Source organism: Choloepus didactylus, chromosome 6 (assembly GCF_015220235.1).
Source record: "Choloepus didactylus isolate mChoDid1 chromosome 6, mChoDid1.pri, whole genome shotgun sequence".
In the NCBI taxonomy this organism is placed as follows: domain Eukaryota; kingdom Metazoa; phylum Chordata; class Mammalia; order Pilosa; family Megalonychidae; genus Choloepus; species Choloepus didactylus.
The window spans coordinates 130,406,610-130,424,279 of record NC_051312.1 but is presented as its reverse complement, the minus strand read 5'-3'; the positions used below and the strand labels follow the sequence as shown (position 1 = coordinate 130,424,279).

At 39.0% G+C, this 17,670-nt stretch overlaps 1 protein-coding gene across 1 annotated transcript in view; it reads right to left on the bottom strand.

Annotated features, from left to right (window-relative positions):
- The window catches only part of NNMT (nicotinamide N-methyltransferase), a 50,746-nt gene that overhangs the window by 23,231 nt on the left and 9,845 nt on the right, over positions 1–17,670 (bottom strand). Inside the window, 3 exon segments of the mRNA XM_037839803.1 lie at positions 644–660; positions 662–896; positions 1,140–1,213. Coding sequence (XP_037695731.1) covers positions 644–660; positions 662–795 — 151 coding nt within the window. The 5' untranslated portion in view covers positions 796–896; positions 1,140–1,213.

The window sequence follows — 17,670 nt, the reverse complement described above, 5'->3', positions numbered from 1 at the left end:
GATCCCCAAGGACAGACCACCTCTCCTTAACTCCTCTTCCCCCAAAGTCCTTTTTTAAAACATCTTTTCATCTTCCATTCCCCAATCCAGGTGGAGGCATGTTGCCCAGATATCTTAAGGCTCTAAGAGAAGGGGAGAAAAGGTCTATATCTGGTGTATAGACCCCTGATCCAGAAAGACTGGATGTAAAAAGCTATTAAAGAATACTTTGGGAGAAAGGCAAATTTTTTAAAAAATTGAGTTTAGATACTGTCTTTCTACAAATATTGAGAAGTCTTTGTCTCAAGTGTACTCACAGTATTCTTTGAGTTAGAAACAGAATAAATATTAGACTCTCCATTTCTTAAGTGGCCTATTAAGGTTAAATGACTTGCGCCAGTCACCTCATAAATAGTGTAGAATCAGGGACACATCCTAGGCTCTCTGGTTTCCCTTTTGCATGACCAAATGAGCTAAAGGATATAAAAGCACTTTGTAAACTGTAAAATATCTGCATAACATTAGTTTTTTCATTCTAGTTAAATGGTGATGCCAAAAGAGCTGTCAAGTAACATTGACTGAATCCCGAAAGCAGTCACCCCCTGAGACTCTATCCGTGTCACTCACATACTGCGGGAGACACACAGACAACAGTCAGAATTACCCAGGCAGAATATCTTGGAGACTTTTCAGAAGGTGGCCAAGAATCTGGTTTTCTGCAGAGTGTCTGGACCCAAAGTTGTAATACTTTTCTAGGTAATCCCGAGGGTTAAAATGGCTCAGGTAAGTGTCCTTGGTGGTGAAGCCAGATTCCATCGTGCCTCACTCCTGAGCCACAGCCCCCTGCCCTACTTCCCTCGCTTCCAGAAGCCAGGGAGTCCTCTTCAGAAGTAGCCTCCGTCCCGTCAGCTCTCCCCCTTGGAGACAGATGTTTGTTAAACAGTAAGTGAGGAAAATCTACCAAGAACGTTCTGGTTGTTCTGGCAAGTTATGATATTCCCAGAGAAGGGAGCCGAGGAGGAGGAGGAGGTTGGGGGTGGGGGGCAGTGGCAGGGGGCAGGCAGTGAGCGCTATGCAATCCTTGGTCAAGGGGTCAAGGTCAAACTCAAGGGATTGCAAGACAGGACACCTGGGCCCATCAGGGAAATTATTTAACTCACAGGAGAACACCAAAATTCAGAGAGATGGGCATCTCCAGAAGCTCCCCTATTCTCCTCTTCTTCTGTGATCCTCCCTGCGAAGAGACAGAATGGTTTAAATTTTGAAATATTAAAGAAAGGAAAGACGAGGATGGGGAATGTGTTCATGGCTAAGGAATGTTGGCTAAAGAAGGAATCTCAAATGAGGTCTGGAAAGGAAAGGAGAAAAGGAGAAATTTCTAAAACCTAGATGAGGCTTTCTCTAAAGTCTGGGCCAGCCACAGTCCTAGAACTCCTCTCCCCATGCCCCACACATCCACTCCATCCTCCATCCCCTCCCCACACCTCTGCAGCTTCACCCACTACTGCCATTGTAATTAATGTGATGTAGCATATAGAACATAAAATTTACCATCTTAACAATTTTCAAAGTGGCATTTAATACTTTTGCAATGGTGTGCTACCATTACTACTTTCCATTACCAAAACCTTTTATCATCCAAAACAGAATAACTCCCCATACCCCCTACCCTTAGCCTCTGTGACCTCTAATCTACTTTCTGTCTCTTATGAATTTGCTTATTCTAGATATTTCATGTAAGTAGAATCATACAATATTTATCCTTTTGTGTCTGGTTTATTTCACTTAGCATGTGTTTTCTAGGTTCATTATGTTGTAGCATGTATCAGAACTTCATTCCTTTTTATGGCTGAATAGGATTCCATCATATATATGATATATATATGTATGTGTGTGTATATATGTGTGTATATATATATATGTATATGTGTGTATATATATAAAACCACATTTTGTTTATCCATAATCTGTTGATGGACACTTGGGTTGTTTCCACCTTTTGACTTTTGAGAAACATGCTGTTATGAAATTGGTGTACAAGCATCCATTTGCATCCTTGCTTTCAATTTTTTAAGGTATGTACCTAACAGTGGACTTGCTGGGTCATACGGTAATTGTTTAACTTTTTGAGGAACCTCCAAACTTTTCCACAGATCCTGCACTGTTTCACATTCCCATCAGCAATTCATGAGAATCCCTGAATCCTTGCCAGAAACTTGTTATTTTCCATTTTTAAAATGATTGCTATCCCAGTGGGTGAAAAATGGTATCTCCTTTTGGTTTTGATTTGCATTTCCCTATGACCAATGATATTGTCATCTTTTCATCTGCTTATTTGTATATCTTCTTTGAAGAAGTGTCTATTCAAGTCCTCTGCCCACTTTGTGATTGAGTTGTTTCTCTTTTTGCTGGTAAGTCCACCCTTGCTATTTCTCAGCATCTCACAAGCAGCTTCTCCCAACTCTCCCCACTCCTTTCACTCAATGTAAATCCTGAAAGTTCTCTCAAAGTAAACTTCAAGCCCTCTACTTCCTTTTTGAATTCCTTAAATTCCCTTCTCCAAATTCACATTGCCCTTAGAATTTGTTCCGCCCAGCCAAGCACTTGATTTTGTGGTGTTAGGTATTTTGTTCCTGGTCATCTGTGTCAATTTTGCTTCCCCAAATAAATCTTACACATATGATAAACTAAATCATAATATCCCTTGGATTAAGGCCCATGGCTCATTCCTCTTTATATCTTCTACTGCACATCATAGGGTGGTGAACCTAGTAAGTGTTCAAAACATGTGCTGATTTGCTGACTGCTGTCATATTGAACCTGAGTTGACAGAGGCCTCCAAGTTGCAACACGTGTCTGGTGTTTCATGGGTGATGGCGTGGTAAGGGTCCATTTGATTACAAGGCTCAGGAACTCACTCAAAGGATCTCGGGTAAAAAGGGAATTAATGGGAGGATGTAGTGAAAACAAATTGCAGGGTATATAACTGGACCTCATAGACCAAAGCATCATTAGGCATCCAATTTACTTATTTTTTATCTCTGCCTCTCTGGAGGGCCAAGGGTCTCTGTTCTCAGCAAACTGACTTCTTCTTTTACCCATCCACTGCACGTGGCTCCATTATGGCCACTCTAACTTACAGAACCTACACTCAAACTTACAGAAACTTCTAGCTCTGCACCTCACAGCTGCCTGACTAGATCTGCATGGTCCAAATCAGATTCCTTGGAGAGACAATCTGCCCGATCCAGGCTGGGTCAGTCATTTATTCTGCCTACTCAGTGCTGCTGTGGCGAGTGAAGGAGATCTGGTTGGTATGATGACTTCCCATTGCATCAAGTTAGAGGGGACAGGCAAATTGTCTCAGGTTCCTGCAACTGTTGGGTCATCAAGCATCACATTACAGGCCTGAAGGATGTAGAATCAAAACAAGGTGTCTGTGAATGATCCTGAGACACTGCTGCTACGGGGCTCACATTTCCTGAAGTTGTATGATAATGGGCAGTCAGAAAAATAACTTTTGAGACTCTGAATCTCAGTTTTGGAGTGTAAAATGGCAATAATGGTTCCTGATCCATTGTTCAGTCCAGGATATTGAGAAATTTAAACCACAGCTTCCCTTACATTGAATTCCTACCTTGGGAAATGTATCCCATTCCCACTTGGGGATCAGTTTATCAGGGAACTTTAAAAATAGTGATTTTAGAGCTTCCATGGGCCTTGATACTTAGTACCCCTTGCCCAGTTATTAATTTTCTCCTTACCCTTTCCAGAAACTCCCAAGAGTTATAGTCAGAATCAGATTTCACTACAGATAGGAATCTGCTCCCCCATAATGGCCCTCTGCTCACTCTCACACGAATGTTTGTTATGATTATGAATATATCAAGGAAGGAACAATGGGAAAGGAGTGAGGAAGGGATGGAAGGAAAAAGGAAGGCATGCCATTCCCATGTAGCCTGGGAGCTTGGTCCACGGGCCGCTGCTCTTCCCACGTGGTCTGCTGGTAAAGCAACTGGTTCTTCATCTCAGGTGACCATTTCATCAGAAAATAATTCCACAGTAGTCAGTGCACAAAAGATCAAGGTAGTAGGGCATTCTTTCCCAAAATACCATACTCTAGAGCAAACCAAAAGTACAAAAGTCAACATTGATTACTTTTGTCAGAAAAAAGATTGACATATTGACCCATCAGTTTTCAGTAACATGTCTAACTAGCTTGCAAGACATACCTCTTCCTAAAACAACTAAAAATGCTGATTTTATATATTACATATACGTATGCATATATAGACCATAAAAATATTCTTAAAGCATTGAAAAGCTTTAAGATCATAATGATTTATCAGGTCAAAAATGTATAACCCAGAAAGGTAAGCAGAGCATGAATTTGTTTTTACCTCAACGTTACTGCAAATCCTTAAAAACTTGAATGTTATTTTCATGGCCTCATAAAATTATGGGGGAAAAAAGAGTAAGACCAGGACCCCCCTAAGGTGGGGAGTCTAATAGGAAATAATATCCACAATGAAATCTGATTACATTAAGAATTAAACCCTTAGTGTAAAAGCAAATCAGAAGAAGATTACCCCCACATTCCCACTCTGAGAGGACTGCAAGGAAAGCTGCCCTTGGTGCTAAGCAAAGCAAAAGTCTAGATCTTTGTGTTGTCCAGGGAGGGCAAAAATATTGATTATATTTAGACTTTAATAAGTTAACTGTGCAACTGTAATTCTAAGCAGATGATGTTGCCCTGCCTATATTCCCTCAGCACTCACCATTCCTGTACACGCCAACATTTTTCTACTGCAAGCACCTTAAACTCCCTGCCTGAGGGCTTTCTCTGGTTGCAGGTGTACACTGGGCCTCCATGTAGGGCAGGCTAGAAAAGCCAGGAGTTAATGCCCCAGGAGTAGCTCTCAAGATGTCAAACAATGCCAGAGTTGGTGAGTAAATACACCAGGTTCCTTGCTCCTGGGATAGAATGATACTGAAACATGTTCTACCTCCTCTCCCAGAGGTCCCCAGCAAGAGTGAGCCCCAGTTGCCCATACAGTAACTAGCTCATTAATGCGCTTCCTTTCTTTGTCTTTCTCACTTTTTCATTCCCTCACCAGTGATTCATGGAACCCCAAGTAAAATACTTACACTCCAATTTTAGATAGCACAGAACAAACACACACACGTGTGCGTGTGTCTAAAATCAATGTGTATTAACTTCCAAATTAGTAGAGCAGGGGAAGTGGAATGATAAAAGAATGGAGAGAAAAATAATAGATCTGCTGGACAAATATCAAGCATAAATAAGAAGGTAGATGCAAATTCAAATGTATCAGTAATCAGAGTAATCAGTAATTATGCATAAATGGAAAATACACTCCATTTAAAAGGTGAAGAATGTCAGACTATATAAACACAACAACCAAAAAAATTTTAAAAAATGAAACCAACTATACACTCTTTGAAAAAGAATCTCTGAAATATAAAACATGAAAGTTGAAAGGAAAAGAATGGAAAAGGATATATCAAACAAATTACAGCTCAAAGATAATGAGTATAACTATATTAAACAGATTTTGAGGCAAAAAAATTTCTAAATATTAAAAAGTTTAAAGCACTAGGAAGATAATAAAATTTTTAAATTTATATGCGCTCTAAGTACATAAGGCAAAAAGCAAAAGAACTACAAGGAAAACAAGACAAATCCCCAAAGACAGAGTTAAGAAAAGAACAGCAAAATAGGCAAGAATAGAAAGAAGAAAACAATACAGAGCAAAAACGAATGAAATCAAAAGCAAAAGTACAATAGAGAGAATCAACAAGGCCCAAAAGTTGGTTCTCTGAGAAGACTCATACAATTAACAAATCTCTGGCTAGAAGGATTAAGGGAAAAAAGAGAGAATCACTATACCTAATGTTAGGAATGAAAAAGGTAGCCTCATGACAAATGCTGCAGACATTTAAAAGATAATAATAATAGGAGATCATGAATAACTTTATGGCAATATATTTGAAAATTTGGATGTAACAGTCAAGTTTCTAAACAAATATGTAATACATACAAAACCTGAATAACCTATAACCATTAAAGAATTTAAACTGAAAAATTTTCCCACACAAAACCTTCAGGGCCAGATGGCTTCACCAGTGAGTTCTACCATCTATTCAAGGAATCAATTATCCTAACCTTATACAAACTCTTCCAGAGAATAGAAAAAGGGAAAACACCTCTACACTAATTTTATAAGTCTGGCAAAACCCTAATACTAGGGTTATGAATGAGACAAAAGAATTACTACAAGCTAAAATAACTCATAAGGCAAGTGCAAAAATCCTAAACAAATTATTGACTAGTCAAAAAAATGACAAACACTTACCTGGGGTTTACTATGCTCCAGGCATTGGTTTAAGCATTTTGGAAACATCACTCAGCCTTATAATAGTTCTCTGATTTAGGTACTATTATTATCTCCATTTCAGCATACGGGGAAACTGAGACACAGAGGAGTGAAATAATTTGCCCAGGTCACACTGCTCTTTAGAGGTATGGCCAGGTTTCAGATCTTAGCAGTCTCCTTCAAGAGCCTATTCTTTTTTTTTTTCTGTTAATTATAGTCTTTAGTTTGCATTGATTGTATTTTCCCTCCAATACCTCCCTCTTTTTAACACCTTGCAAGGTTGACATTTATTTGTTCTCCCTCATGAAAAAACATATTTGTATATTTAATCACAATTGTTGAGCACTCTAGGTTTCACTGAGTTATACAGTCCCAGCCTTTATCTTTCCTTTTTCCTTCTGGTGTCCCACATGCTCCTAACCTTCCTCTTTCAACTATACTCACACTCATCTTTGTTCAGTGTACTTACATTGCTGTTCTACCATCACCCCAAATTGTGCTCCAAACCTCTCACTCCTGTCTTTTTCTATCTGTCTATAGTTCTCCCTTTAGAATTTCCTGTAGAGCAGGTATCTTGTTCACAAATTCTCTCATTTTCTGTTTGTCAGAGAGTATTTTAAACTCTCCCTCATATTTGAAGGACAGTTTTGCTGGATATAAAATTCTTGGTTGGCAGTTTTTCTCTTCCAGTGTCTTAAACTTATCACACCACTTCTTTCTTGCCTCCATGGTTTCTGCTGAGAAATCTACATATAGTCTTAGCAAGCTTCCTTTGTATGTGATGGATCGCTTTTCTCTTGCTGCTTTCAGGATTCTCTCTTTGTCTTTGACATTTGAAAATCTGATTATTAAGTGTCTTGGTGTAGGCCTATTCAGATCTATTCTGTTTGGGGTACACTGCGCTTCTTGGATTTGTAATTTTATGTTTTTCATAAGAGACAGGAAATTTTCATTGATTATTTCCTCTATTATTGCTTCTTCCCCTTTTCCCTTCTCTTCTCACTCTGGGACACCCATGACATGTACATTCAAGCATTTCATGTTGTCGTTCAATTCCCTGAGACATTGCTCACCTTTTTCCATTCTTTTCCCCATCCGTTCTTCCATGTGTAGGCTTTCAGGTGTCTTGTTCTCCAGTTCCTGAGTTTTTTCTTCTGCCTCTTTAGATCTGCTGTTGTATGTCATTGTGTCTTTCATCTCTTGTGTTGTGCCTTTCATTTCCATAGATTCTGCCAGTTGTTTTTTCAGACTTTTGAGTTCTACCTTATGTACACCCAGTGTTTACATTATATGCTTCATCTCTTTTGCCATATCTTCCCCAAACTTTTTGAATTGATTTAGCATTAGTTATTTCAATTCCTGTATCTCAGTTGAAGTGTAAGTTTGTTTCTTTGGGCCACACCTTTGTTTTTCTTAGTGTAGGTTTAGTTTTCTGTTGTCTAGGCATCTGGTTTCCTTGGTTACCCCAAACAGGTTTTCCCAGGCCAGAACTGGCTCAGGTCCCAGAAGGAGGAAATATTGAGCACCAGGTTTCCCTCCGGGTGTGTCTTAGAAGATTGACACACCCTGTGAGGCCTCAAGGTGCTGTGCTTTTTCTAACCTGCCCAGCAGGTGGTGCCTGTCAGCCTGTTGCTCCCAACTGGTATAAGGATGTGTGGCCCCTTTAATTCTCAGCTTAAGTTGTTTCTGGTTTGACTGTTTTCCCCTAGGCCCTGGGGTCTGGTTTTGAATGAAAGGCAGGTAGTAGAGCTGAGCACCACCTCCTTCCTCTTAGGGAAGATACACCCCCTAGGGAGTTATCATCTGCATTTAATTAGGTTCTTTGTCTCTCTGATTCTGCTATCTTCACCCTTGTCTGGGTCAGAGTGTTGCAAACTGAAAATGGCTGAGTCTTTCTCCACTGAACCACTCAGGTTGAGAGAGAGAAAAAGGGACAGAAAGCCCCCTTTCAGGGTAAGTCCACAGCCCCCAGTTTCACCCATCAACCAGAGATAGCACCCAGTCCTCTGGGCTCCCCCTCCCAAGACAGAGAAGTCCCCTGGTTCTTCAAGGTCAGTCATCACTAAAAGCCTCTGTCTGCTTGTTGGGGATTTGCAGCTTGCATTGAGCAGTCCACATTTGCCAATTAAAACCCCAGTTGGAGCTGGACTGAGGTATTGTATTAGTTAGGGTTCTCTAGGGAAACAGAATCAATGAGAGGTGTCTATGACTATAAAATTTATAAAAGTGACTCACGCAACTGTGGATATGCACGAGTCCAAATTCTGTAGAGCAGTCAGCAAATTGTCAACTCCAAGGAAGATACCTGATGAACTCCTCAGGAAACAAACCGGCAACTTCGACGAACTCCTCAGGAAATGAACTGGGATCTTCGACGAACGTGTTTGATGAACTCCTCAGGAGATGAACCTGCAACTTTGACAAACTTCTCAGGAAACGCTTCACTGGGCAGCCGAAGAAGAAGTGAAAGTCCTCTATCTGTCTCACTTATAAGTCTTCAACTGATTAATTGGATTAAATCCAGTCAATTGCATTCTCTCCTTGTGGAAGACATGCCCTTTGGTGAATCATCAGTCACAGCTGCAGTCAATTGACTGATGACTTAAACCATCCTGTTGGTTTATTAACCAGCCACACATGTCCTTGTAGCAATTGTTAGGCCAGTGTTTGCTTGACAAGACAGCTGGGTACTATCACCTGGCCAAGTTGACACATGAACCTAACCATCACAGGTATATTCATTTGTTCAGAGAGTGCTGCCCTCTATGTCAGTGAGGCTTTGCAGTTTGTATTGCTGTGGGGGGAGGGGGCTCCCAGCTCACGTTCACAGTTTCTACTCACAGATTCCATGCTGTGATCTCAGGCATTCCTCCCAATCCACAATGTGTGGACAGTCACAGTTGCCCACAACAGTTATTCCAGATCATTTACTAGTTGTTCCTGGTTGTTTATTAGTTGCTCCATGGGGACTAACTAACTTCTACTCCTCTCTATGCCGCCATCTTCTTCCATCTCAAGAGCCTATTCTTTTAATGACTGCATTGATAGCAAGGTGATTTTATCCCTCCAATATAAGGTAATTTAACACTCAAAAAATCAATTATGTAAATCATCACATTTACATATCAAAGGAGAAATAGCTTATGATCCTCTCAATAGGTGCAGAAGAAAATAAGCTAAAATTCAACATCCATTCACAATAAAAACAACTCTTGGTAAACTGTGAATAGAATGGGGCGTCCTTAATCTGATAAAAGATTATCTATAAAAACTTCAAAAAACATCATACTTAATGATGAAACATTTAAAGTTTTCCCTTTGATTTCGACAGAGATAAAAATGCTCAAGATTACCATTCAGCGTCAGCATTCTACTGGAGGTCCTGGACAGCACAGTAAATAAGAAAATTAAATAAAAGATAAAAGGATTGGAAAGGAAAAACCAAAACTATTATTGTCAGCAGGTAAAATAATGATGATGTATATAAAAAAAATGAAAAAAAAATCCTAGAAATAAATTATTAGAACAAATATGAGTTTAGCAAAGTTCCTGGATACAAAATCAATAAAAAAATTAAATCCATTTCTAATCCAGCAACAGTTATAAAATAAAATTTTAAGGAGACTTCATTTACAATGGTATTAAAAAATATGAAGTGCCTAGGAATAAATCCAACAAAATATGTATAAGACATTAATGGAAAAAATTATAAATTTTTATTGAAAGACATTAAAGAGGACCTAAATAAATGGAGAAATCTATCACTTCATAAACTGGAGGACTCAACATTGTAAAGATGTCATTTATTTCCAAATTGATTTATAGACTCAGTAAAATCCCAGTAGGTTTTTTTTGTAGAACTTGACAACTAACTCTAAAATTTATATGACAGTAGTGGGAGGACTTGTTCTCCCAGATATAAAATACTTATTACAAAGCTATAGTAATTAAGACAATGTGGTATTGGTGTGAGAATTGGCAAGTAGACCAATAGAACAGAGTGGCGAGAGTCCACAAAGAGAGCACACTTTTATGGACATTTGAAATATGATATCCCAGATCAGTGGGGGAAAAGACTGACTTTTCAATAAATAGTGCTGGGATAACTGAGTATCCATACGGGGGAAAACATGGAATTATAACACTTCCTCACAATACACACAAATCAATTCAAAACATGAAGGGCAAATTTCTAACATTTTAAAAGGTAATATAGAAGAATGTCTTCATGATGGTGGTGGTAGGAAAGGATTTCTTAAACAAGACACAAAAATACTAATCATAAATGAAAAGATTTATAAATTTGAGTACACAGCAATTAGGAACATCTGTTCAACCAAAGACACCTTAAGAGTGAAAAGACAAGCCACAGAGTGGAAAACATATTAGCAATACCTAAAACTGACAAGTCTGGGATCCAGAATTTATAAAGAGCTTGTGTGAATCAAAATGAAAATATGAAACAACCCAGAAGACTTGAACAGACCCTTTATAAGAAAGGAAATTCAAATGACCAATAAACCTATGATGCTTAATCTTATCAGTAAAATGCTAATTAAACCACAACGAGATACTATTACTCAGCCATAAAATTGGCAAAAATAACATTGGCCAGCACCAAGGACATTGGCCAGCAGATATTTAGGAATATAAATTGGTGCACCATTCTGGAAAACAGTCTGGCATTAACTAGTAAAGTTGAGTTTGTGCTTACTCTATGGCCAGCCACTGCCCTCCTAGGTATGTACATAGAGAAAAGCTGGCGTATGTACACGGACATTTGAAATACTCCCAGCCAGAAACAACCCAAACGTTCAGCAAACATAGAATAAATAAAATTGTAGTATACAGCAATGAAAACAAACAAATTACAGTTACAGACATCAACAACATGGATGAATCTCCAAGCTAGGTTGAAAGAAGCAAATCACAAAGGGTATCTATATTATGATACTCTTTATGTAAAGTTCAAAAACAGGCAAAAATAAACTACAATATTTCATGATGCATAAATGGGTGGGAAAACTGTAAAGAAAACAATGAAATGATTACTTTCGAAGTCAGGAGAGTGGTTTGCTCTAGGGGGAAGGTGGGGTTTTGCTTAAGCAAGGGAGGGGAGTCTTCTAAGCTCCTGCAGTGTTCTATTTCTTAGCCTGGGGGTGGTTACCTGATGTGCATTTTATATGAATCTTCATTCTGTATGTAATTGTTTCATGAACTCTTCTTTGTGTATGATATATCTCATGATTTCAAAAAAATGTCCTGTATGTCTACATGCAGTCACTTTTGAAACATAGATTCAGAGATCCAGAGTACTTAACAATATATATGTTCCTAAGTTCCCTCTCTAAGGCCTTCGCAAGTTTCTTTGTCCTTGGTTTTACCCAGTGGGTTAAACCTCTCAAGGGACTAAAGAATAAACAACTACCTCAACCAAAGTGGGGCATGAGTGGAGGGGGAACGTTACAGAAACAGCTGTGCAAGTTTTCTCTCCAACCTTCCCTGTCTGATCCTGGAAGAAGTCCTTCTGCGCTCCAGGTGTCATCAAGGCCAGCTTTACATCAGAGGGCCCAGGATGCTTCAGAGGTGATACAGAGCCCAGCAGGCACAAATCTCTTTTTACACCGCTTGGCTTCTGCTTATCTCAAGGGAAGTGCATGTCTAGCCATAACACAAGTAGGAGTCTGCTCATTCACCTCTTCCTCCTGCAGGGTGAGAGCAGAGTGGGGTGGGGGCTTCTCTCATGTTGGGGAGAAGCACATCTACTGAGCCTCTTCTTGGTTCTCTGCTCAAAACATACCTGATGCCAGGTGTCAGCCCCTAGGTCAGAACTTCAAGGCAGAGGCAAATGAAGCAACTCCTGGAGTGAGAGGAACCAGGAATTTGGAAGCCTTTCATGGTATTAAATGATGAACAGAATCACACCCAAAAGGATGAATCATCAAATTGGATGTGCCCCCCCCCCCAGGGCCTACTTTAGATATTAATGAAAATGGATGGCGAGCCCAGGGATGAGTAATCTGAGCCTTAATTGCAGGGAGGTAGGGGACCCTTTCTTGGTGTCAGCAACCTCTTGGCCTCCCTATAGTCTTGCTAAGCGTCATGGCCACCCATGGGGGTAGAAAGGAGGCTCTTCCATCAGAGCACAGACACCAAGGACTGCCTTTCACCTGGTTCTAACAGTGCACACTCACAGAGCTCTGGGTTGAAAACACACAGACCCACGGATACCAATTCAGCCAGAAACTATACTTATCAATACTCATGCATCTCCACATTTTAAACTGGCTGCTGACTCTATTGATGGGGGTGCAGAAAGCATTGAGAGGGATGCCAAGGAGGGGAGGGGGGGATGGGTGCAAGGTGGTTGACTGGTTGGCTAAAGGAAGAAGAGTGATGGAGAAAGGAGGTATTGGGGGTGGGTGGTTCATGACTACTTGGAAGAGGAAGAGATTCCTGAGCGTCAGCCAGGACCAGTTCCCACAATCCAGCCAAGGGTGCCCAGTCCCCCGCCCCCAACCCCACTGCAAAGTTTGTGGACTATAGTGAGATGGCAGCTGGGACCGTAGGAGACCTTGTCAGAGCCAGGTACCAGCAGCTTTGTCATGGCAGGTGACAGTTTGCTGAAGATCAGCATGTGCCTGGTAGAGGTAGTGTCAAAGCCCAGTGGAGCTGGAAATCAGGGTGGAGCTTCTTTCCACAACACCCACCTGGCAAAAGCTGAGGATTTGAGTGGCATGTGTGCTATTTGTATTACTTTTCTTTGTTTCCTTGGTGTGATGCCCCTTTATCACACATTTACTTACAATGTTGACTGATTTAGGACTACCTTCTCTTTCATTGATCCTTTCTTGCTTCCTTTTAATTACTATAATGGTATAATACATATTTAGGACATCCATTCCATCACTAATAATGCTATACAAATATAAGGATAATCAATTTCTCTCTTTTCTCACTCTATTTATTTCTTAGGAAAAGCAAATAGTTTCATGCTCTGAGTAAGTGATGCCTGGACTAAGGAGGGATCTCATAATTCTGTTCATCTTTTTTTATTAGAGAAGTTGTAGGTCTACAAAAAATCATGCAGAAAATGCAGAGTTTCTGTATACTCCACCATCACACACACAGTTTTCTCTTTTAACACTTTGAATTAGTGTGGTATCTTTGTTACAATCGATGGCAGAATATTATTATCATTATACTATTAACTTAAGTACATACTTTACATTATAGTTCGCTGTGAATTTTTAATTTTTAAAAAATTTTTAATCTATTAACATATATACAGCCTAATATTTCCTCTTTTAACCACATTCAAATACATAATTCAGTGATATTACTCAACATTAACAATGTTGTGTTACATTACCACATCTATTACCAAACTTTTTCATCACCCCAAACAAAAACCCTACCAATTAAGCATTAACTCCCCATACTCTAACCTTACCACTGCCTCTATTAACCTGTATGACAATTTATGACTCTATGAGTTTACTAATTCTAATTATTTCATATCAGTGAGATCATAAATATTTGTCCTTGTGTGTCTGGCTTATTTCACTTAACATGATGTCTTCAAGTTTCACCCATTTGTCTCATGTATCAGAACATCGTTCTTTTTCACAGTCAAATAATATTCCTTTGTATGTGTATAACACATTTTCTTTATCCATTCATTGGTTGATGAACATTTGGGTTGCTTTTATCTTTTGGCAACTGAAAATAATACAGCTATGAACATCAGTGTGCAAATATCCATTTGCGTCTGCTTTCAATACTTTTGGGTATATATCTAGAAATGGGATTGCCGGGTCATATGGTAATTCTATACATAACTTTCTGAGGAACCACCAAACTGTTTTCCACAGTGAATGCACCATTTGACATTTCCACAAACAGTGAATAAGTCTTCCTGTTTCTCCACATCCTCTCTAACACTTGTTGTTTTCTGTTTTTCTCAATAGCACCCAATCTAGTGGATGTGAAATGGCATCTCACTGTGGTTTTGATTTGCCTTTCCCTAATAGCAAATGATGTTGAACATCTATTCATGGGCTTTTTGGTCATTTGTATATCTTCTTTGGAGAAATGTCCATTCAAGACTTTTGCCCCCTTTCCCCATTGGGTTTGTCTTTTTGTTGTTGAGTTACAGAATTTCTTTATATATTCTGGATATTAAACCCTTATCGGATATGTGGTTTCCAAATATTTTCTCTCATTCTGTAAGTTGTGTTTTTACTCTCATGATGAAGTCCTTTGATGCACAAAAGTTTTAAATTTTGAAGTCCCATTTACCTATTTTTTCTTTAGTTGTTTTTGCATTTGGTGTAAACTCTAAGATATTGTTGCCTAACATACGGCCCTGAAAATGCTTTTCTATGTTTTCTTATAGGAGTTTTATAGTTTGGGTTTTTATATTAGGTCTTTGATCCACTTTGAGTTAATTTCTGTATATGGTGTGCGGGAGGGGCCATGTTCATTTTTTTCATATGGATACCTAGAGTTCCTAGCACCAGTTGTTGAAGATACTATTCTTTCCGAATTGAGAGGAATTGGCACCCTTATCAAAAACCAATTTGCCATAGATGTGAGGGTATATTTTTTTAAAGTGCAATTTTATTGAGATATATTCCCTGCTGTACAATCATCCAAAGTGTACAATCAATTGTTCACAGTCATCATATACTTGTGCAATCATTACCACAATCAATGTTTGAACATTTTCATTACTCCAAAAAATAAAAATAAAAGTAAAAAAGAACACCCAAACATCTCATACCCCTCCTTCCCCCTCATTATTCATTTACTTTTTGTCCCCATTTTTCTACTCATCTGTCCATACATTGGATAAAGGGAGTGTGAGCCATAAGGTTTTCACAATCACACAGTCACACCATGTAAGCTATATAGCTATATGATTGTCTTCAAGAATCAAGGATACTGGGTTGGTTGCAGTTCAACAGTTTCAGGTATTTCCTTCCAGCTGTTCCAAGACACTGAAAACTAAAAAGGGGTATCTAGATAGTGCATAAGAATACCCTCCAGAATGACTTCTTGACTCCATTGAAATCTCTAAGCCACTGAAACTTTATTTTGTTTCATTTCTCTTCCCGCTTTGGTCCAGAAGTCTTTTTCAATCCTACAATGCTGGGTCCAGGCTCATCCCTGGGAGTTATGTCCCACACTGCCAGAAAAATTTACACCCCTGGGAATCATGTCTCACGTAGGGCGGAGGGCAGTGAGTTTACCTGCAGAGTTGGCTTAGAGAGATCAGCCACATCTGAGCAGCAAAAGAGGTTCTCTGGGGGTGAATCTTAGGCATAATTGCAAATAGGCTTAGCCTCTCCTTTGCAGTAACAAGTTTCATAAGCCCAAGATCAAGGGCTCAGCCTGCTAAACTGGTAGTTCCCAATGCTTGCAAAAATATCAGTAATTCCCCAGGTGGGGAAGTTTAATATTACCACATGTTCCCCCAGTCCCTTAAGGGGGTTTCGCAAATACATTTTTATTCACTGCCCAAATTACTCCGGGATGTATCGGGGCTTCATGCTAACCTGTATAAACCAACCAGATCTCACCCCCTTATTCAAGGTTCTATGTAATTATGGTGTTTGAATAAACTGACCATACAAGTTAAATTATGTAGTGTGCTACAGAAAATATAGATTTTGCACCAAATAAACATCCCTTCCTTTGGTCTCACATAGAAGTTGAAGTTTTAAAACAAAGTCAATATCATCCTTTACCCTTTAGTCTGATTTACTGTAGTCCCAACCAAGTCCATGTCATTCATATCTCTAACTGAAGTCTAATCTCATTTTCAGCTTCTTTAACAGTTGCTGTATAGGGTAATGCTGATATTCATAGTTGCTGAACTTTGGCTCTGAGTCTCCAGTGTCACATAGATACCTGAAGTTCCATGGACTGACCAGGTTATACACAAACAGCTCAGCATCTCAGAATTTAGAAATAACCATTACAACTCATAAATGGATGTGACTGCTGTAAGAGCTTACAATCTAGGAACCTTTACAATAAATCTTCCCCTGATAACCTACACTGTCAGATTCAATTCTCAGAGTTTGAATATTATAGTTAGTCCATGTTAGTGAGGTGTTTTAATGTTTGTCTTTTCTATTCTGGCTTACTTCACTCAACATACTGTCCTCAAGGTCCATTCACCTAATTGCATACCTTACAACTTCATTCCTTCTCGTCCCTGCTCAATATCCCAGTATACGTATACCCCACAGTTCACCATTCCGTTTATCAGTCGATGTACCCTTAGGCCACCTCCATCCATTGAAAGCTGTGAATACTGCTTCCATAAACACCAGTGTGCAAATGTCCATTTGTGTCCCTGCTCTCAGTTCTTCCAAGTATATACCCAAAAACGGGTTTCAGGACCATACGGCAACCCCATACTTAGCTTCTTGTGGAATCACCACACTGACTTCCAGAGTGAGGGTTTATTTTAAAACTTTCAATTTGATTCCATTGGTCTATTTATATGTCTGTCTTTGTGCCAGTGCAATGCTGTATTGATCACCGTAGCTTTGTAGTAAGTTTTAAAATTGGGAAGTGTGAGTCTTTCAGATCCATTCTTTTTCAAGATGGTTTCGTCTATTTGGGGTGCTTTACTCTTCCATATAAATTTGATGATTGGCTTTCCATGTCTGCAAAGTAGGCTGTTGAGATTATGACTGGTATTGCATTGAAACTGTAAATCAGTTTGGGTGGAATTGACATCTTAACAATGTTGAGCCTTTCAATCCATGAACACAGGATGTCCTTTCATTTATTTAGGTCTTCTTTGATTTCTATTAAAATGTTTTTTAGCTTTCTAAATACAAAGAGTTTACATCCTTGGTTAAATTTATTCCTAGATTTTAGTTTCTATTATAAATAGAATTTTTCTTGATTTCCTCTTCAGATTGTTCATTACTAGTATATAGAAACACTACTGATTTTTGCTTATTGATCTTGTACACATTGCTGAATTTGTTTATTAGCTCTAGTAGCTTTGTTCTGGATTTTTTCAGGATTTTCTATGTAGCGAATCATGTCATCTGTAAATAGGGAAAGTTTTACATCTTCTTAACCAATTGGATGCCTTTTACTTCTTTTTCTTGCATAATTGCTCTCACTGGAACTTCCAGTTGAATAACAGCAGTTATTCTTGTGTTGTTCCTGATCTTAGTGGGAAAACTTTCAGTCATTCACCATTCAGTATTATGTTTGTGGGTTTTTCATATATGCCCTTTATCATATTCAGGGAGTTTCCTTC